General features: G+C 46.4%; 1 protein-coding gene across 3 annotated transcripts in view; it reads left to right on the top strand.

Annotated features, from left to right (window-relative positions):
• The window catches only part of RAD54L (RAD54 like), a 454,404-nt gene that overhangs the window by 199,205 nt on the left and 233,760 nt on the right, over positions 1-21,439 (top strand). For all 3 annotated transcript variants that reach the window (XM_069642281.1, XM_069642283.1, XM_069642282.1), the window contains one exon: positions 16,219-16,343. In XM_069642281.1, the coding sequence (XP_069498382.1) occupies positions 16,219-16,343 (125 nt within the window). The remainder of the gene's footprint in view (positions 1-16,218; positions 16,344-21,439) is intronic.

Raw genomic sequence — 21,439 nt, 5'->3', positions numbered from 1 at the left:
AGGGGGGCGTACTTTGTACAAAAGTTGCTCATTATTTGAGCTCCTTGTTGACATAGGGCCTCACACTCTGATATCAAAGCACATTTCCCCAGTGTGGTGCATAGCTCTGATCTGGTATACTGTCCAGATCATTTTTCTTTTGAACAAACCTAAACCCCCCAGATGCTGGGGTTGTGAGCTCTTATTTGGTTGCCTTGATATGAAACAATCTAAGAAAATGGTCTGTCCACTGTATTGGAAGTGTCAATCATACTAACTCCTTTCCCTCTGGCCAGGATTACATCAAGACAATGCACATGTATATTTGAAGAGGTTTGGGCAAGTATTGATAACTCATGTTGACATAATAATTCAAAAAGTTGTTTGGAGTCAGGTTTAGATAAATCATCCAGCCAAATATTTAAATCACTGATACACAGTAATTCCTTGTATTTGACACATGATGTGATAAGAAAGTCATCAAATCCCTCTAGGAATGGACCCGCAGGGGGCCTGTTTATCAGAGCAATCCTTACTGAGTACTTTGGCGTCACACTGAAAGTCATTACACCAATCTCAGAGATATTTTCCCAACATACGGATTTAAAATGATCAAACTTAAGCTTTGATCGATAAATGATTGCTATTCCTCCACCCACTTTTCCCTGCCTTATCCGTGGCTGGTGATAAGTTTAGCCAGTGCCTGCATATAAAGATTAAAAAGCAGTGGGGACAGGGCAGAGCCCTGTGGCACTCCACATTTCAGTACAGTTGGCAGGGCAGTGAAAGGCGGAAGAGAAACCATTTGGACCCATTCTGACAAACGAGGAAAACCATTTAATTGGAATGGCAGAGATTCCCGCGTCAGAGGCACTGAAGCAACTTCTGGTGATCAACCGTGTCAAAGGCCGCGGAGAGGTCGAGACGAATCAAGGCTCCCACCTCTCTCTGGTATCGCAGGAGAGCAATGCCGTCCAGCAGTGCCACCATCACAGATTCAGCCCCCATCCCGGGGCGGACTCCTGATTGAAAAGGATGGAGGAGAGAGTTGGCCTTCAGGAAGGCAGATAGTTGAGGATTCGCAATTGATTCCATAGGTTTCATCTGAACTGGAAGAAGAGAGATAGGGCGATAGTTTTCCGCTACTGCAGGGTCAAGATGGGATTTCTTCAGTAGGGGAGAAATCACAGCATGCTTGAGAGGAGGAAATGTGGCCAGTGGTAAAGGAGTGGTCAAGTGCAGCAGTGAGAAGGACCGTAAGATTGCTGGAAACCTCTTGGAGCCTAGCAAGCGGGATAGGATCCCTGGGAGAGACTGCTCGAAGTTTTCCTAGAGTAGAGGCGACCACACTATCTGTCGCTGCGTTGCAGTGAAAGGCACTAGGCAGGGATTCCCCATTGCTGCAAAGACCAGAGGGGTTTCACGCAGTGTTAGTCTTTCTAGACTGATCAGTTGTCGAATGTTAAGAATAATATCCCTAAAATATGATCACAGTGGGCCCGAGTTAATAAAATCAATAGAGGGCTTTTTGCAGGATGTGGAGTGAAATGTAGCCCTGAATGCTAGAAATCGAGAGGCCAGAGTAATTTGTAAAAGCCCACAGAAATATAAGGCCAGCACTGAAATTATGATGTCAGACATAGCGCATACTGAACCTAAATCACCAAGGAAAGAAAGTGGGCTTTAAAATCAAAGTGCAAAGATATGTGCAAAGCATTTCAGGATGGAAAATATAGACATGTGGCTGGCAACACATAAAGAAACAGAAGTGCGTACAGCATCTCAAATGGAATGCCAGATTGTGCTCCAGACAGCTAAATTGAAATAAATAAAAGAATGGCATTTTCGTTTTTCCCTCATCCAAATTGACAGCATGCTAAGAGAAATGGTCACTAGACTTTCAAGCTTGAACCTGGTGTTCTCATATAACAGCTTTATACATATGGACAATGCAGAAGCGATACTTATTTATTTTGAAACTGTGTGCCTTATAAGATGTCATTTAAAATTGCAATTGTGTGTTAATTTAAAAGGCCATTTTGCTGCTGGGTAAATGAAGGGTCATTTCTCCCAACATGAAACTAACCTCAAGGCCCTTCACTCTGCTGCCCTGAAGACACAGGCCTGGTTGTCATCAATCGGAGCCATTACTTACATTTATATAAAGAAATACATAGGCTTAGATCAAAAACACAATGAAGACCAGATAAGCCTGTGTCTGTTCTTGCAGCAGGAGTGACCTTAAGGTCACAATTCCCATAAAATGTCCATTAAGAGTTGCTATCAGGGCCTCACATGCCTTGAAGGAAGAAGCAAACATAAACGCAGACCAGGCTTTGCTTAGAAACATGTACAAGGAGAAATTAAACTGGAGGAGCAAGGGTGGGAGCTGGACTAAAAGAGTGTGAAACTCTAGTTTGATTAAATGGGAGAAATATATCTTATCGCATGAAAGGGCAGCGTGCATCTCAACGGTCATTCCAGACTTTTATTAAAGATTACAGTCACCCTCTTTCAACCATGCTAAAACGATTTTGGTGTGATAAACATAACTAAAGTTATTAATGAAAATGTGATTTGGGCCTTCCCTTGATTCTGAGAGATGTGAAAGTTGGTCTGAGCGTGCAGGTCATAATTACCATGGGAACTGAAAAGTGGCATATTTTTCACTGAATAGGCTCCTGAGTAAATGAAGAAAAACCGTATCTCTGCATAGGAAGGTTGTGCTGATTTACCTTAAAATGTAGTTCTAAAAAATATATGCATACATGTAAAGATTTGAAAATGTAGGGTACTTGCCATTTTGAGAGATTTTTTTAGTTCAAAACATGACCGAGCCCATCTGTCAAAGTGGGATGATGAAGCTTTCTCCTCCCGCAGCTGTCCCAAATCACTCCCCCCATCCCCTTGTCCTATTAGCACACAGGTGGGAGGTGGGTAGTGAAAACCAGCCAATCCCTTTCATGAGAATCATGACAAGTTAATGATGTAATTTGCCCTATAAATAAACCAGTTTGCATTAGAACTGGAGGTCTTCCACAAATTCCGAGATCCAACCTGCTGCCGAAATCCTGCGAGAAATTTCCCAGCAGAGAGGCCTAAACCTTGCATTGGAGACGGGGACCAGGAGACATGAAAGCTGATTGGGACCCCTTCGAGGATTCAGAGGAGATCCTTGACTGACCCCTTGCTGTCCCAGTGGTGCCCTGATGTTTCATGATGCCCAGTTCAAGTCCTCTCTTGTACGTAGAACTACCCCAAAGCCATAGATTGTGTAGGCTCTCTATTTTTCAGCATTGTTTTAGTTAATTTCCCCATTGAAAAAATATCCTGTTTGTCTTTGTAGATCCCTAGCATATTTATCAAAGTAAATCAATTAATTCCCCTATAGAGATCACGGGATGGGTTTTGATGGCATTCAAAACCAACAATCTTTTCCCAGTGTGGTTTGAGCTGGTAGACATAAAGATTTATCAAATGAATAAATCCCAAAACCGTGTTTCCATGTGAGTGCGCAGAGTGCAAAAAACAAAATTCCCCATTGATCCTTCATTTAAATCAGACGGGGAATCCTGCTAGTGCCTTTGCATCTGCAAAGTGCAAAATGAAATAGCCCCTTTTGTAATCGTTGTGCTCTTACCAAAACCCCTAAGCCCTGACAGTTCTTGTTAGGTGTAGCAAAAGGAATGTTCTCATTGCTTTTCTTTCTTTTCCATTGCTGCTGTGCTTCAAATCCCAAAACTGATTTTCCCACTGTGCTCTGACCAAAACCCCAACGCCCTGCCTGTTCTTGTTAGGTGGAGAAAAACTAATTTTCCCATTGCTTTTCTGTCTCCTATATTGTTTTTGTGATTAAAAATCCCAAAACCGATTTTCCCATTGTGTTCCCACTCTCTGCCACTGGCCTTCCATTCAGAGGAGTCAAGTTTAATTGATGTTTGCAGGGTGAGGGTTGCTGGGAGAAAAGCATAGCTAAATCTACAAATCACTGTGTGTCTTGAATTGTTCTTTTCCTGTATTGGTGGGGGATTTAAAAAGGAAATAATTGTGACTGCATATCTCAGTATCATCTCTGTGTTGGTGCCTGTACGGAAGTAATTTTGTTCTTCTGTCACCACAGAATTAGTGGCTGATGTTAATCTATTTGTGATATTTGATTAAATTAATAAATACATATATTTTGAATACACATCAGCCTGGTTCTTAGTCCATTGTGGCACTGGGTACTTTTTGGGGTTGGGTGTGACGGGTTGAAGCCCTTACCGCAGTGAACCTTAACAGCAGTGAACCTTAACAAAAACTAAGTGTTTTGTGCCCCACATTCATTGTGGGGAAAGGAACTCCCTGAGTTGAGTGTGACCACGTAATAAACAGTGATAAAACATAGTCAATTCCTTAGTCACTCGGAACAACTCGCGCGTAGAGCAGGAGGCAGTGAGAATGTAAGTCGCATAAAAGTCAGCCTTAGCTTTTTTTATAGCAGCGTGGTAGGCTGTACATGCCTGTAAATAGGAAGACCGTGCCGCAGAGTCCGAATTAGAAAGCCTGCTGTGTTCCGCTCTACGTCATGCTTGCTTCAAAGACTTAAGTGTAGGGGAGTACCAAGGAGTGGCTGGGTGAGCCCGGCAGAGGGATTGAGTAAGAGGAGCAAGACTATCAACCATGACTTGAAAGGCATCAATCAAGGCGCTACACTGGTCTTTAGAGTCATTAGCTATGCCCTCACCTTTGAGGGTGATAATAGAGCTATAAATGGCCTCGGAGGAAACCCTGGCCCAGTGGCGGCGAAGTTTAAAGAGCGTTACCGATTTCACTTTAGGTCTAGAAAGAGGGAAAGAAAAAGGAAGTAGAAAATGGTCCGACAGGCCAGCGGGTGAGGAGGAAACACTGAAAGCCCATCATAGTTAGAAAATATTCAATCAAGCTGGTTCCCTCCTATATGGGTTGGGCCATGATTTCTAAGCGTAAAGGTGCAGTCGTGTAATCGAGAAACAAATTTACTTGCTTGCAAGTCATCGGGAGTATTCGGATGGAGATTCAAGTCACCCAAAATGACTAAATTAGAATGGCACACTTCTGTTTTGTGGCAGAGGACTTCTGATGTAACTGTGCACCCACAGGGTGCAGGAATCCGCGGGTGACCTGCTTGGTATGGATAGAGCTTAACGTCACGTTTCTGGTCTTGCTGCAGATGAGTGGGCCTCGTGGTACTCAACTGAGGGAGAGGAAATAAGGAGCCCCCCCCAGAACTCGGAGTGCTTAGAGTATGGCGGAAACGCTTCATAGCGGGTCATGTAGATGGCAGAGCGGAGTTGCAACAGGGCCCAGCCTCAAGACACCCATGCAACCAATCATCGCCACTACAGATAACACCACCCACATGAGGGGGTCCACCTCATGCGTCTGCCTGCACAATGTACTAGCCGTTAGGCTGCCCTGAGGGAAGGCCCCTTCGCGTCTGAGTGCCTTCTAGGATGGAGGTGCTGTTGACTCTTAGGTTGTGGCTCCAATTGTTGCTGCTACTGCTCCTTGAGGTCCCCGGAAGGCCCTCCTCAACCCCACGCAACATGTCATGTCATTCTGCTGCGGGCCTCATCGCTTATGACGACGTTGCAGATACAGGCACAATTGGTACACCACTCTGCTGCTGCTTAAGCTGGAGGTCCAAACGCAGCTACAAACCATATTGACGAAGATGAAGGTGATTGGGCAACAGACCCAGGAGACAAGTAGTATTGTCCAAGATATGAAGCGGGATCTGCAGGACATCCACACTCAGCTGAATGCGCAAGCTGTTCGCACTGCAGACAATGAGTAATGTATCAGCTCGCTCGAGGCCAACTACGATATGGCTGCCACTGACCTTGACGCCCTAATCAAAGAGGTGCCACGCGTAGGTGCCAAATTGGAGGAACAAGAGAACAGGTCTTGGCAGAAGATCCTTCGCCTGGTCGGCCTCCTGGAACATGCAGAAGGGCCAGACCTGGAGTCCTTCATATACTCCTTCCTCCAAGAGAAGCTCCATATCCAGGACCCGAGGAACTACATAATTGAAAGGATGAACGGAGCTCCCATCCCCAGGCCTGCGGTAGGCGAGCACCCATGGGTCATTACCATGCGCCTACTTTAATTTTCAACAAAAATTGGCCATACTGAAGGCGTACCGGGCCGCTGGAACAGTGCGCGAGGAGGTCGCAGACATCCAGCTTTTTTTCATCGACTACTCCACCGAGCTATCCTGGCGTAGGAAGGGGTTCAACCCCTTATTTGATAACTAAAGGGCACCAATCACAGATACTACTCCATGATGTGGTAACTACCGATTTCCCTGCTGCTGATTGAGATGAGGCGCGGGTCGATCGTGCACAACCTCAACAGCAGTGCCAGCCACGCTGGATGGCTGGTGGAAAAGAGCAGACAAATGGCCCATGGGCTCGGAACGCAACCGTAAGTTGCCAATAACATAATGAGGAATGTGAAACTTGGCTAGATGATGCTCAATGGGGCTTCCTCTCTTGTTCTTGTTACATGGATCCAAAGGATCTCCCCAGCTCAGCTCACTCCTCCCCGAGAGTGAGTGCTTGATCACTTTACAGATGCTTCCTGGCAGCACTGCGGATGAGCCTCTTGTTCCCTAAAGCACAGGTCTTATAGCTTTCATTGAACTCATCAGCAGACTCTGGACGGGTTCGTCTATGGAGCACCGCTCGTCACCCTTGGCTTGTTCGAACCTCCCCTGGTTTGGTTTGACCTTGTTTGGTGTCTTGCCAGTGTTTATGTATTGTGAGGCTACCAGCGCTCCAGAGACGGGGAGAATAAGAGTCCCAATTAAGATCTGATATCCTGATCAAGGAGACACAACACAAGCGCACTTGCGACTCTCACACGTTTGCACAACTCGCTCGACTTCGGGCAGCATTGAAGTGGGTTTGTCTTCTTGTGCTCAGAAGTCCTTACTGAATGGCCACAAACCTTTTTTCGAGAAGCGGATAGACCTCTGCACGTAATGGCGCTTGCCCTGCGTACAAGGCAGACGGCACAAATCATTGCCTCCATCAGGGATCCGAATGGGATCCACTCAAGGTGGACGAAAATATAAATAGACGGTTTGCAGACAACTATAACACGTTATATGTGAAGCCCATACCGCTTGAGACCCATCGTATTTGTGAGTCGCGCCCATCCAGTTACCTACACTCAGTGCAGCTGGTTCCATGTGTTAATATCCCTGCAAAAATATTGCCTTAGAAGAATGATGCCATATTCTTGCGGCGATATTAACCCATTAAACCTGCGGGGGGCACCCCTGCAACACCCTTATTATTTTAAAGGGAGCAGGGGTCACCCCCACAACCACTGCTCTCATTTCCCCCCCAAATCATCCCCACTAATAATATTGCATATGGCCGTTTCCGACAACCATATATATATGGCTATATTATTGGTGGGGATATTACCTGATACCATGCAGCCCAAGTGGACGGTCTCAGCACCCCGATCGCTGCCGCTGAGGTGACCCATGCTATTGGGTCCCTCTCCGCGGGCAAGGCGTCCGGCCCTCATGGATTACCCATCGATTTATACAAGGCACTGATGGACTGCTTGGCGCCAATACTCGAGTCCGTGTACTCGAGTGCCTGCATCAAGGGTCACCAGCCTGAGACGATGTTGGCAGCCAACATTGTGGTATTCCATGAAAAGGGTTGTGATCCTGGTGACACTGGGTCCTACCACCCCATCTCCCTAATTAACAGAGCCGCTAAAATTCTTGCCAAGTGCCTGGTGCAGTGTATCGAGGGCATCCTCCCAGAACTGATTGACAGAGACCAAACTGGCTTCCTTCATGGCAGACGCTCTGCCGACAATATACGTCGTCTGCTCCACGTTATCGCTGGCAGGGCAGACCGGGAGACCTCATCTTGACACTCAATGCCGAAAAGGCATTTGGCAAGATCCAATGGGGCTCTGTTCCATGTGCTCGATGCTTATGGCTTCCCACCCGGGTTCACTAAATTGGTCAAGCTCTTGTATGCGTGCCTGACGGCCTTGCTTGTTACAAATGGTGTCACCTCGGCTCCCTTTCCCCTGCAAACACGTGGAAGGGATGCCCCTCTGAACTCTAATACGCCCTTACCATAGAGCCTCTTGTTGCGTAGCTACTTGCTGACCCTCGTTTGTCGGATTGCAGAGTGGGGAGGAGGAGGAGAAGGAGGATTGTGAGTCTCTTTGCTGATGACCTCTTGGTGTATGTCTGCAACTTCAGGACCTCGCTACCACAATTTCAACAGCTGCTGCGTAAGTTTGGCCCTATGTCAGGGTTTAAGATCAATTGGGCAACATCAGCGGTCCTTCCGCTGACAACGGATATACCATGGCATCCTGGAGGGGATCCGCCACCCCTTCTGGCTCCAATTACAGTATATTAAATATCTGGGAATGACCGTCAGTCCTGGATTGGGCGAAATCTTAGAACTGAAATATCGCCTGATCCAAAAAATCTAAGAAGACCTGGTTAGGTGGAATTCCCTTACATTTACTCTTACAGGCAGGATCAACGCCTTTAAAATGAACTCCCTACCAAAGCTGATCTACTTGACTATGATGTTGCCCTTTACTCCCGCACATCATATGTTCAAGGAATTAGATCTATATATGTCAAAGTTCATCTGGCTGGGCAAAAAAGTCGCAGCTTAAACTGAAGGTCTTGCAAGCCTCTAAAGCGGACAGGGGATTAGATGTGCCAGTATGGCGGATCGACCATTATGCCGCCCAAGAGTGCTGGGCTAAGTAATGGCTTAACTTGGAGGCTCCGACCAGCTGGAAGACCATGGAGCTGGCTCTACTGGCGCTGTACTCCCCATCTAAGGTTCTGGCTCTTCCGCTGGCTAAATTGTCTGGCAGGTTCAGGACGCACCTGATAGTTGGGCCAACACTTGCACAGTGGCACAGATTGATGGGGGCATTGGGCTTGTCCACCCGAACAGCACTGGTGTGGTCAGCATTTGTGCATTCTTGTCATACAGCTAGGCCTCAAATTGCACCCCAATCAAGATACTATGTGGCTGCATGTCAGAGTGCTGGACCTGTACGATGGGGATACCCCGCTTGACTTTTCCAAAGCAAGGCAGGTGCTGAACATAGGAGTCACTGACAGACTCCAGTACAGGACCTTGCGAGCAGTGATCTGCTCGCACAAGACTATGCAATCCAGGCAAGCTGGGCCGACAGCAGGAGAGCTTGAGATAGAGCAGAATATGACCACTTTCCCACACCTGCGTACATTCTACACCATCTGCAACACCCAACAATGTCAGATGCAACGCCATACTCGTGAATCAATGGTCTAGCGACCTTGAGATCACACTTGATTCAGGGGATTTGTTTGACTTGTTCGTTGCCATCCCGGCAGTCTCCTTTAACATTAAGAACGGAGATCCAATAAAAAATGTTTCAAAGACAGTACTGCACGCACAGTAAACTTTATAAGATGGGTCTCGCGCTTACGCCCAGTTTGTGGCGACTCTGCAGGGACTCTACGGGGGGGGTTGGCTACCATGGGGCATATCCTATGGTCTTGCCCGGCAATGGAGGCATATTGGCGCATGGTACACAGGCAGATGGCACGCATCCAGAGTTCTGGGCTTGAGCTTTCCCCGGGCCCTATGCTATTCGGAAGGAGGAATGCCATGAAAACCTCTTGACCTGTAAACTCATCCATATCATGCTCTTCTCTGCCCGCAAGCTCTTGATCATTAACTGGAAATCAGATACTGTTCCTACCAAGTCTACCTGGAAAATCCTGTTGGCCATACTATGCTCATTGGAGCATGACACTTTCAAACGCTTATCTGGAACTGCGCAGGCTGATCGGTTCTCGGAGCTCGTGGAACCTTATGTATGAATCGCTTCCATTACTATGCCCCTGGGCAGGTCTTGCTGTGCCTGGATAGGGTTGGTGTGTCTGGGAACTGTCTGCTGTATGTGCGTATTGTGTTGGTGGGTCTGAATGGAGAGGAGGCACAATCATCGTTGGTTCTCTTCTGCCCCTGTAACGTTTACCTACCTTCTTATATGCCCCCAACCAACCAAGCTGTGCACCATGTCAGAATACCCTTTCTCTAGGTATGTTTTATTGGACTCTTAAGGCCTGACTAATGATATATAACTACGATCCAGGTGGTGGCAATTTGTGGGGACTCTTGGCGGACCCTTCGCAGAACTCCTAAGCCATTGGGGTGCGAGCGATGCCCCTATTACCCTCCGTGACTATACTATGTGCTGCTTTCATATTTTTCTTTTCTTTTTTCAGGTGATTTTGCATATGTGGTGGGGGTGGATTGGGTGGGTTGGGAGTTTGGGGGGGGGGGTTGATTGGGAGGGTGTCGCTTTATGTTACACAGCCTTTCCCCGGAACTGTTCTGCATACAACTGTCCTCCTGCCTGAATGGATGGGCCCGCAATTGGACTGGGAAGAATTGTATTGCTTTGTTTGCCATTCTGTTGGTTTATGGTTTTGAAAGTTAATGAAAAGATTAAACCAAAAAAATAAAATACCATAGTTGTGACGTCGTCCTACTTGTCGTCAATCACCAATCAATGATGTGTATAGTCATCTGAAACCTGATACAGATGCATTAATTGTGCTCACGTTTTGCTTGCCAGAAAGATAATGCATTCTTACCAGAGTAGGGGCAGGAGCTTCCAAATACAGCTCTGTGGAGCCTCTTTAAGCTAGTCTGGAGTAAAATGTTGTCCAACATGGAGCATACAGCGAACCAGGGAAACATATTTGTTTCAAAAAAATGTTACTCATGCACTAAATGAGGAATAATCGGAACATCATGGCGGTACATGGCATAATAATGCGAATGCAAGTTTTTTTCATTTCTGCTTTAGAAAATGAATGATGTTTGACTCCTAAATATATCCCTGTCCAGTTTAAAGTACTCTCCAATAAATAAATAGTATAAAATCCAGGGCTGGTCAATTCAGAAAAATCAATTCTCCTCTTCTCAGAAAAATAAGTGTTTCCTACCTATTTTAAGTTTGGTCACCTCAGAAAACATAACCATGTTTCCAATCCATTCCAGCTAAGCACTCCCCAGTACAGTGTGTAGTCACCTCAGACTCATTAGTTATCTGTAACGATATATTGGGGAGACCATGCTCAACATAGAGGGTCCCTTACCCACCCTCAGCCCCCCAATTAAGATGGCCCTGTGACAAATCAACTTCCAGGGCACCGATTGGAATACAAGTAAATTATAAGACCTTGTCCAATTTTGGTAACATGGACAGAACGGCAGGCTTATCTCTGCAAGGTCGTGGATTGTTGGTTAGTTGCGACACAGCGAAAATAGTTATTACCCAATGATAAAAGGGACAGTCAAGTCAAGGTTGTTTAAAAATATCTACTTTATTATTACTACAACAGACAGTTCTACCACACTACAATTACAACCCCCACTGTAAAGCAACACAGAGGACAGACAGTTTCACAAAGGAAAGAGATGCACTCTGGATACTAACCTGAGGTTAGTTGGTAAAGTAATCGGTTTTCTAGTTAAAGATATTTTTTTTTCCAGCACCAAAGAGGCAAAGGGTCGTAACTGTCTCTAGGGGCCTTCGGAGAAGGACCAGGGGGGCAGAACCACAATGTACCTGATGCTGAAGAAGTTCTTGGTGCTAGACAGCGTTGAGGCGGCTCCAGGGCACTCTGCAGCCCCTGAGACAGTTAGTGGCGGGAGACAGCTGCGGGTACCAGGCAGCAGGAAGTTCGGCAAGCAAGCTGGACAGAAGTCTGCAGGCTGTCCGGCACGGCAGCTCGGGCCAAGAATCGTTGTCTCTGTGCTGCTTGGCGGTTCTGGAATGCTGGTTGAGGTGTCTCGAACGGCTCTAGTGACTGCGGCGTGACAACAGTCAGCAGTGCAGCCGGATGCTTTTCGAGGACTCGACTGTCTCGAAATTGTCCTTAAAAAATGGACTCTGGATGATGCTTGTGTGGCACTCCTCTTAGCTTCTTCGCCTTGAAAGGACACGATCCCTGCGGGCGCCCCAAAGCTGACAGTGTTAACAGGCAACAGCCTAGTCCTTTGTCCAGAGACTCTCCGGCACTTCCCACCTAGGAAGCTTGCTGTCAGAACCTATCTGGGCATGCTGTGTGCTGGCTGGGTACCGGTTCTGGAGCTGCTGGATGGGTCCTCCCAAGTCCGGTGTATCCCTCTGTTCCCTGGGAGATGTTTAGGGGAGGGATCTTGCTTTCCTCTTGAAACTCCTGGCCATCCTTCACTGGTGGAAGATGTAAGGTAGACTGTACCTTCAGCTCGGGTCCAAATGAGTCCTTCATCTTACTCCTTGCAAAGTCTTCAGATTATCTGATCAGTGAGGGGCTCAGCCCTCTCTTAAAGACTAACTGGCCTCAGTGATTGGTGTAGGCAAAGCCCCCCTTAAAGAACCAATCCTGGGTCCCCACCAACAATCTTTAGGTCAGAATTAGGGCGCTTGGCAACAGACAAGGGAAGGATGACAACATATACTTCTAAGTCCCACCCATCTTCCTGTCTGCTGTACATCAAAGTGTCTCTCTAATTAACTGAGCCTCATGCCGTGCTTGGTCACATGAGCCTCCTTTGAAGTATGGGGTTGCAGGCAGACTTTCATCTCCTACAATTCACATACTTCCCTGCTCTGAAAGGAGTGGTTCTTTCTTTATCCTTGAGTAACTACAGTCCTTAAAGATCGAGCGATACTTTGTATCCCTCCAAATGTTTACACTATGAGAGATTGGCACACACCACCTTATGTGGAGTGTAAAGGGGATACCTATTATCACCCTTCTCTCTGCTCCTGTGAGTTTTTAGTCACATAGACAACCTTCTAGTTATGGCTATTCTGTACTGCAGACTGTATTCAGTCTCGGTGTGCACAATAAGGGTCACCCATGTTCTTACATGGTGCCTTCATTGTTTTTTCACCGTTTCCAGAGTGTTTTTTCTTTGTTAGCCCTTCTACCATTCTGGAAGTGGGATGGCGGGGGAGGTGGGGAACAGGGGGTGGGGGTGGGGGTAGGAACGGGGTGTGTGTGTGTGTGTGTTTTAGTTAACCCTTGGGTGTCCCCACCTAGGCTCCAGTGTCTCTAGGCAGGCAGTAAGTGGGGGAGGAGGTTTTCACTCCCCTGCTCTTTGTCTACCCGAGTGCCTGAATGGAACCGGCTCTCCTGATTGGACAGCCACCTGCCCCTTCCTGTAAACTGTTGAGTGATTGCAGAGGAGTGTGTGCTGAAACTGAATACTAGGTGCGGTTCCTGAGGTGAAAGGCATGTCGACCACTGGAAACTGATGTAACCGAAGAAGACGATAACCAGAGATGCCAGCAGACCCCTTTGCAACACTGCTGTCCAGTTTTATATGCGATAGAGGAGCTCCGAAGAGGACTCATCCTTCTCTTTGGCTGGTGGGACCAACCAGCCCTGAGACGAACTACAATCTGAGCCATCTCTCAAGGTGCTGTGCCTCCAGAGCTGCAGACCGTGAATACCAGGAGACCTTCGGCCCCATTGAAGTGCGTCGTCTTTGAGAAGCCAAAGCTATTAAAGTCTTTGCAGGATTCCAGGAATCGAAGAAGATTGACCAGGTGAATCGTGTACTTTGTTGGTGCTGAAGAAAAGGTGCCAAAACTGCAAACTAACCAGAGAAGTTGAAGAAATATGTGCCAGTAGTCCTCTCTTGAGACTGCTGCCGAGACCTCACGTTCATTGTCCTGCCTTTCGTCACCAGACCAAGGAATCCAGAGACCGGATCGATCGCTGCTGCACAGAGGAGCCTCCAGAGCGTTGGGGTGCTCAAAGAAGTGTCCACTTTTACCTCTGACCCAAGCTGCCAGCTGGTGTCCCTTTTGCGAGTCCTTTAACAGGGTCTCCACTGTTGTTTACAGTTTTAAAGTATCCTTTCCTAGAGACTAGAAGTATCCTAAGGAACTTGCTTTTTCCCTGCTTCGTAAGACTTTCAGCCCTCTCCAAACTGACTTTTGCTGCTAGTTAGAAATTGGACTTTGAAAGCATTAGTTTGCTCTGAAACCGTCTCTATAACTTAAATCTCTGCTACTGTTTGACTAACCAGCTGTTTTCCTTCCCAAAATACTTTATCATTTGTGGTTTTGCTAACTGAATCCAATTACTGTATTTCTTCTGTCTTATGCAAGTGCGCGGTAGTACCGATAATACGGTAGAACCGTCATTGGTGTAAAACGCTGTAACGATTGTAGCACCAAGCAACTACAAACTAAGCAGTGGCCTTTGAAAATGTCTGAGTACTCCTATGTTTTGGTTTAATGTTACAAGTATTTTAAAACATCTCTTGTTTAAATATAATACACAGTTAACTTATTGGTGTGTTTCTTTCAATTGCATTACTAACTGGGTTCATTGTACTTACCTACAGCTCACATATTCCTCTTATGATCAATCTGACTGCTATTTCACTCTACCAAGGTTCCATGAGTAGTACAGACTGATACTTGGAGTTGGGGACCTGTATACCATTGGGATAGTTTTATGAAGTCTTGCTTAGAAGTGGACTCCCCTAACAGAAAGGTTAATTTTCTATTACTAGGAAGAAAAAGAGAAGTTCAGTATTTTATACAAAACCTATTTCTGCGGAAGATAGGACAATATCGGACAACATCACATATTTATGATATGAAACATTTCATAGAATTGAGATGACCTTCACCCTATTTTCAGAGAGACATTTACAAAACCATACTATTCTTTTTGGTGTTCTTCATGGGTGTTAATTCATTTCCCCTTCTTATATCTATTTAATAGATAAGATTGGTCTCCATCCAAGTTTTTCATCCTTACCTCTCATTCCTCCGATGGTTCCTCAGCTCGACCTTTATTGAGCTCCTCAATCAATCGTAAAGCTTGTCTGGGATGACAGCTTTTCAACTGATTGATAACAACCCATTTCCTTTCCGTCTGTTCTCCTTTTGGGATGCAGATCTTGTAGGCAACAGGTGAGATTTTACTTACAATTTCAAAGCCACTGCGCCAAGACGGAAGACATTTCCCCTCCTCTGGAAATTATTCAGGTAGACCTGGTCACCTACCTCATACTCCTTCTTTGTGGTCTTTGGTTCTTAATATGTTTTAGTTTTAATGTGTGGCAGTTCCAATGACAAATGCCGCTTTTTGTCTCTTAACCAACAATGTGCCTTTCCATCTTCACGTATTGTGTGTGTCAACGGCAGGAATACCTGTATTTGGAGTTGCAAGGCACATTTAGCAGTATAGAAGTTCTAAGGCAGGCTTTTCATTCACCAGTGTGCCTTGCCATAAGAACAATATATATCAAATTAGAGGCCTAACCTGGACTTTCTTTTTGTGTGCTGGGGCTGTCATTAAACACCACATATTTCCATTATCCATTAAAGGTCTGATGATGTGATGGCTATGTGAGATTCTTACGGTACCACTAGAAATACCAAACCTAACAACAATAAGGTCATGGTTAGCTTGTTATTTTATGGAATCTCTAACGTGATGCCTGCTTGACCAAACCTGTAGTAGCCATATTGTCTTCCAAAGTGCTGAATGACCAATTTGTGTGGTGGCCATCTTCAAGGTTAATTTATTTCACCCAGCTATCTTACAATGTATTTAAAAAAGTTCAGCATACGATGTATTAAAACGAGGAACCCATTTTATAACATTAAGCAAGGCAACACCCAAGGACAAATTTTACTATCGTTCTACAAGCCAGCCTTTGCCATAGCATGCATGCAGTAAAATGCTGCATAGTGTAGACTGCATTAGAGTATGCACTTTCCTGTATGTCTGTCGAGTATGCACTGCCTAGTGTCTTTCGTGTATGTATAGTATAACATTTCAGATTTGAAAGCATTTTGGAGAAAAAGTGTTTTTAAGGCTAAACATATGCTAACGTTTCTTAACAAAAATGCATGTTGTTTTAGCATTCTGCAAAATTGAAATAGCAAAATTTAAGGTATAGTGGGTAGGACTACTTGGACATTTTAGGGTGATTTTAGAAAATGACCTGTTTTAGGATACTGTAAAATACATGATGATCACTCTTATTGACCTTTATAAAATAGTATTGTTTTCTGAGAATATTTTCTTCATATGTTCAACTGCCTACTATCCTATTCTTCTCAGTCATGTGTGCTCCATAAAAACAATGCTATTCATAATTCTCTTGACCCCTTTTTCTCCTCCTCCAGCGGGATTTATGAACCAACATGGATTGAGAGTTCCATCCCCCATACTAATTATCTCTTATGAAACATTCCGACTGCATGCTGAAGTCCTGCACAAAGGAAGTGTTGGGTTGGTCATCTGTGATGAGGTGAGTTTGTAAGAGAGGAGCCTGCAGCATAAGACTTCCTGAGAAAGCAGCAAATACCTTGACTTGTGTGTCCGGAGATACCTTAAGTGTTCTTTTTTTAATACTGATTTAACCCCAAATGTGGTCAGATGGATTCAGAAAGACTTGTTCAATCACATCCAGGAAGAAAATGACAATTGAATGGACTCCTGGATGTTTCTGGGCTTCTCTCTCCTCTCTCTCTATACCCTCTCTCATCCCCCTCTGTCCTCTCTATCTCCTCTCTCTCCCCACTGTGACCTCTTTCCTCTCTACTCTCCTTCTCGCTCCTCTCCCTCCTCACTTGTCTCACTCCTTGCTGCTCCCACTCTTCGCTCCTCCCACTCTTTGCTCCTCCCTTTCCACTCTTCTCTTTCTCTCCTCTCTTCTGACCTCTATTCGATTCCTGCCTCTCTTCTCTCACTCTTCTCCCCCTCTCCTCACTTTGTATGATATACTGCAGAGTCTCCTGTAGCGGGTGGGTGTAAAGCTCACCTGATTTCCCACGGAGGCGCCGACCCGTTCTGGACTGCTACAACTGCTTCCACGGTAAAGCGTAGTGCTTGGAAGATGGACTGGACTGGACCCCCAAACCTCGTCTGTCTGGCCCGTAGAATAATCCTTCTGTAGATGGGAAAAGGGAGTTAACGGTCTGCTAGATTGTGTGTGAGATTCCCCCCTTTTTCCCCTTCTCACCCTCCTCGAACCCTAGCTGTGCCTTCTGCAGACTCTCACCTTAATTTCTGTATGGACGAGCTCTCCATCCTGCTTCTGACGCAGGGGCGCATAGATTTCCAGTTACTTCACTGGATCTCGGCTTTGGCGAGGGTTCGATGTCTGCTTGCCTTTACCAAAATGCTGCCGTAAGTATATAGTTCAAAAGTCTTATTTGTCCCTTGGCCTTTGTTTAATTTTCAGGGACTCAGTGAGGAATCCGTGTGGAGGAATGGATTCGCCGAGGTAAGCTCAGGTGAGTACTTTTAATGAAGGTGTGCCGTAGTGGTTTGCTCCGACACCTTAATGAGTGTGTCCTATTTCCCCATAGGGGCCGGGGTACGGAAAAGCCAGAAAAGCCGCTCCGACCCAAAAAGGGAACTGAGGTCCCAACAAAATTCAGGTAAGACCTAAGGTGAGTAATCTGTCCTTTTGCAATTAGTTTGTTGCTCACCTTGTTTTGTCCTTTTTCTCCGTAGGTCTTGAATTCGACCGATGTCGCCTATGGGCGCTGAAAAGGTTGCCGGCGCCACGTGAAGGTAAGAGGAAGCGGCGCGGCAGCGTGAGAAGCGGAGTGCTTCTAACTATTGTCTTTCTTTTCCGTAGGTGCTGGGATGCGGCCGATGACGCCTATGACCGCTGAAGAGCTAGACAGCGCCACGTGAAGGTAAGTGGATGCGGCGCTGCAGCGAGCGATGAGATGCGTTTCTAACCCTTGACTTTCTTTTGCAGAATCGACGGAGTGAAGAATCCGGATGCTGGATGAAGGTAGGTAATGTCCTAATGCTTGCCTTTCTCTCCTTGCAGGTGTTACAGGTGCTGGTGGGCGTGGCAGGAGCCAGGATGCAGGAGCCGACTCGGTGAGCGTCCTGCTGCAGATGCAGAATAACGCGAAGCACGTGTGGCCATCCGGGCGTGGTTTAAATAGCCTTGGAAGAACTTCAGGTGAGTGTTCTTCCACTGGCCCCACCCGAGTAAGAAAAGAGTTCCTGAAAGAAAATAGTTCCTCCCCAGCCTTAGTTGGCTTGGAGCTTCAGACAGCATGGTCTGCCTCGGGTGAGTATGCAGCATGGTCTGCCTCAGGTGAGTTCACCCAAGCATTAACATATGTTCTGCCATGATGAGCCTGTCGCCTATGGCGCCAGGACAGATGCCTTTTATGAGCCTGGCGCCAAAGGCGCCAGGACATGGTCCAAAGAGCCCCTATAGGGGTTTGCTGGTCCTGCTTGGTGAGTATGAAGTCTGCTTCCGAGGACGCTGGGCCTGACCTGGCTCCTCGAGAGCAGGAATCATGACAGCGGGGCAGGGGCGAAGTGGGTTGTGCTCTGAGCCAGAGACAAGCATACACAGGCAAGACAAATCCCTATTTTACTCCTATACAGCTGGTAATAAAATTGCCCCATCTGTCTTTCCAAGCGTTGCACTACGAAGGGAAGGTGCAGGTTGTTAGGCAGAATCCTGTGCAGTTCCCTTATGGAGCACTACACCAGATTAGGACTGCAGGTGAGAGCAATAAATCCCCTTTGGTATCTATCTGCACCACAAAGATTTAGTTGGTAGCTGTGCTGAGCAGTCAGACTTGTCTCAAGAGGGAGATGAGCAGTATTCAGGGTTTACGCAATAGGCCCACTAGACTATGACACAAGGATACACTGACCAAAGCTGTAGTTAAAAAGTAAAAATAATATTTAATCAAACACAATTATCACAAGTATCAAGCAAGTTAAATTAAGTCAAGCAAAAATATACACACTCCCTATATAAATTGCAGACCAAGTGAACCAGAGTGAAAACTGAGCAAAACGGCACAGTGAAAACTAAACACACGGGAGGTTCTGACAATTTCTCACAAGGAGGGAAAACAAAAGTTATTCAGAAATAGCTTCTTACACACCCTAGCAACACTTCCCATTAGTGTGTGACCCAGTTGGAGCAAGACAGTGCATCAGTATGAGCAGTACTTAAATGAAAACTGAGCAAAATGGCATTTCACAAGATTCAACAGTGGGAAGGAAAGGGTAGTTATAAGAAAGGGGTGCACCACACAGTTCGAATGGAGAATCAATCTCGAGAAAGCAGATCTAAAAAATGTGTCCAGAGTCAATAGGCCTGTGCCAAAGTTAGTGGTACAGGGCAAGGGCCCAGGAGCAAAATGTTCTCGTAGCTGCAGTCAAGTCTTGGGTTAACGATATTTCAAATGGTGGTTGCAAGAGTTGAAAAGACAATGTTAGGAGAGTGGGGCGGCCAACCCAACAGTAGGTAAAGGATTTAAAACACCTTTAGCACTACCGCAAAGAAAGGGCGGCCTGGCGGAACAATGTACCTTTAAAGTGAAGAAGTGGCTCCTGCGGTGGCGGTTGTCATGGTAGTTCCTGCAGTTCGAGGGGTTCAGCAGAGGAAGAGAGGCTCTCGTCGTGGAGGAAGATTCGAGGTACTGCACTACCCAGGGATGAAACCAGCCGCGGTGCTGCCAAACAAAGTTTTTAAAAGGTACGCTCCTTTTAATCTCGGTCCGGGTCGATAGCTGCTTGGCTATCTGGTCTCCAAGTGCAGGGCACTGGTGATTCGACCACAGCAGGTTCGGGAAGGCGATTGGCAAACCGGTTGGCCCCACCAGCTCAAGGGAAGAAGGCTCTTTCAGCTGAAGATCTCCTCTCGATGTGTGGAGAAAAGTGATGAGACGCTGCAGCAGGGCCTCACCGGTGGTTCAGTCGTTTCAGGTGTCTTTGGCTTCTCTCCTCTTCGGCTTCTTGGTTCCAGTGGCAACGTCTTGCTCTTCCAGTCCTCAGGAACCTGCTTTTATGCAAAAAGAGCCCCATTCATACAGCCTAGCTGTCACTCACACAGTGGAGTGGTCATTTTGGCGGGAGACCCTCCAGCCTATCAGGATAGAGTGCGACATGGGTTGCGGAGGCAACCCTGTCCAGGGGTCCTACTCCCCCTCCCACACAATGGATCCACCCCAGACTCAGTGGCGCCGGAAAGATGGCTTCTGGGCAGAAGCACACCAAACGGACGAACAAAGGATCCCTGACCTGGGTTAGGATTGTAGAGAAAGACACGAGAAAGAAGTTATATTAAAGTTCTGGCAAATAAAACCCACCGGAGCAAATTTGATATTAAAATGCACCGGCGGTTTGTTAGAGGATGTCAGAAAAAGTGGTAGCCTCGAACAATGGGAAAATCCCATAGAGTATATTTGCGGTCGAATATTTTTGGTAGTAACCACTGCCACCAGCCAGAAACTTTTGAGAGGGGTACGGTACGGTACCCTCTCGAAAATGAACATAGGGGAAAAACTATTAACCCCTTCCAGTACCTCCATAGTAAGATGGGTTATACTGGTTTAGCTCATAGAAATTGACTAGTAAAGTCAATCAGGACTTTACATGCCCTGGGAGACAGTCAGTCCCAGGGTATGGAATCTGTTTGGGGATCGCTACGACACCCCAGTGTCACTGCACTGAAGGTGCTGTGTGACACAAGTGAATAAAGATGGTTCCTATGGGGGAGAGAAAATGCCATAGGCATTAAACACAAAAATAGCCTAGAACACACATAGCAAAAATGCCTAAAAGTGGGGAAAAGAGTCTCACTCTTAGCAGGTAAAAAGAAACAAACCCTTCAAATCCAGCAAAGCTGCTGGGGGAATTCTATAGGTAAGGGAAATTAGCCATAACGTGAGAATTCTCCCTAACACAGGTAGGAAGCGTACCTGGTGGAAAAGTGCCTGATAAAAGATCCTCAATCACCCAAATGTAAAGGTAACTCTGTATTGTACTCTGCAACAAGGCTATGTATACGGGAGGCAACACAAAGAATACTCACTTTATCTCTTGTGTACCGATTGTCTTTTCTCTTTAGTAGTTTCCGGCTTTGCCCTTAGACCATCTGTGTAGATTATCAACTACTATTTCATCAAAGCACCTGTAGTAGAAACATTATTATATAATGTGCCCACTTTTGTATTTAAACCGAAGAGTTTTTACTGTCAGCCACGCCCGGGGGATGCTGCCCGAGGTGCTGTCTTTTTAAATTATTCTCTTGACTCGCTGGGGCTGGCTCCTGATCGGTCGGGGGCAGGAGGGTCCAGCCAGGAAGTCTCTGTAACCTAGGCTGCACGAGCTGGGCGCCCCAATAGAGTTTAGATCTCAGGCCACATGTGCAGAGTAGAGAAGTTGACGCCCTGCAGTGAAGCAAGGTCCCTGCCCTACTGTGGAAGGTGGCCCTGGTGAAGAGGCAGCAGAAATCCTAGGGCATGTGTGCCAATTGTGTCCCAGGTGAATTGGAAGGCAGCAGGCCCAGATTGCAAAGGAAAGCGACTAGTGGTGGTCTCCACAGTGGTGCTTCCACGTCCACAGTGA

The sequence above is a fragment of the Ambystoma mexicanum genome, chromosome 1q, assembly GCF_040938575.1.
Source record: "Ambystoma mexicanum isolate Mex_15411 chromosome 1q, UKY_AmexF1_1, whole genome shotgun sequence".
Lineage (NCBI taxonomy): Eukaryota > Metazoa > Chordata > Amphibia > Caudata > Ambystomatidae > Ambystoma > Ambystoma mexicanum.
The sequence above is the reverse complement of the archived record's forward strand: the minus strand, read 5'-3'. Positions and strand labels throughout refer to the sequence as shown.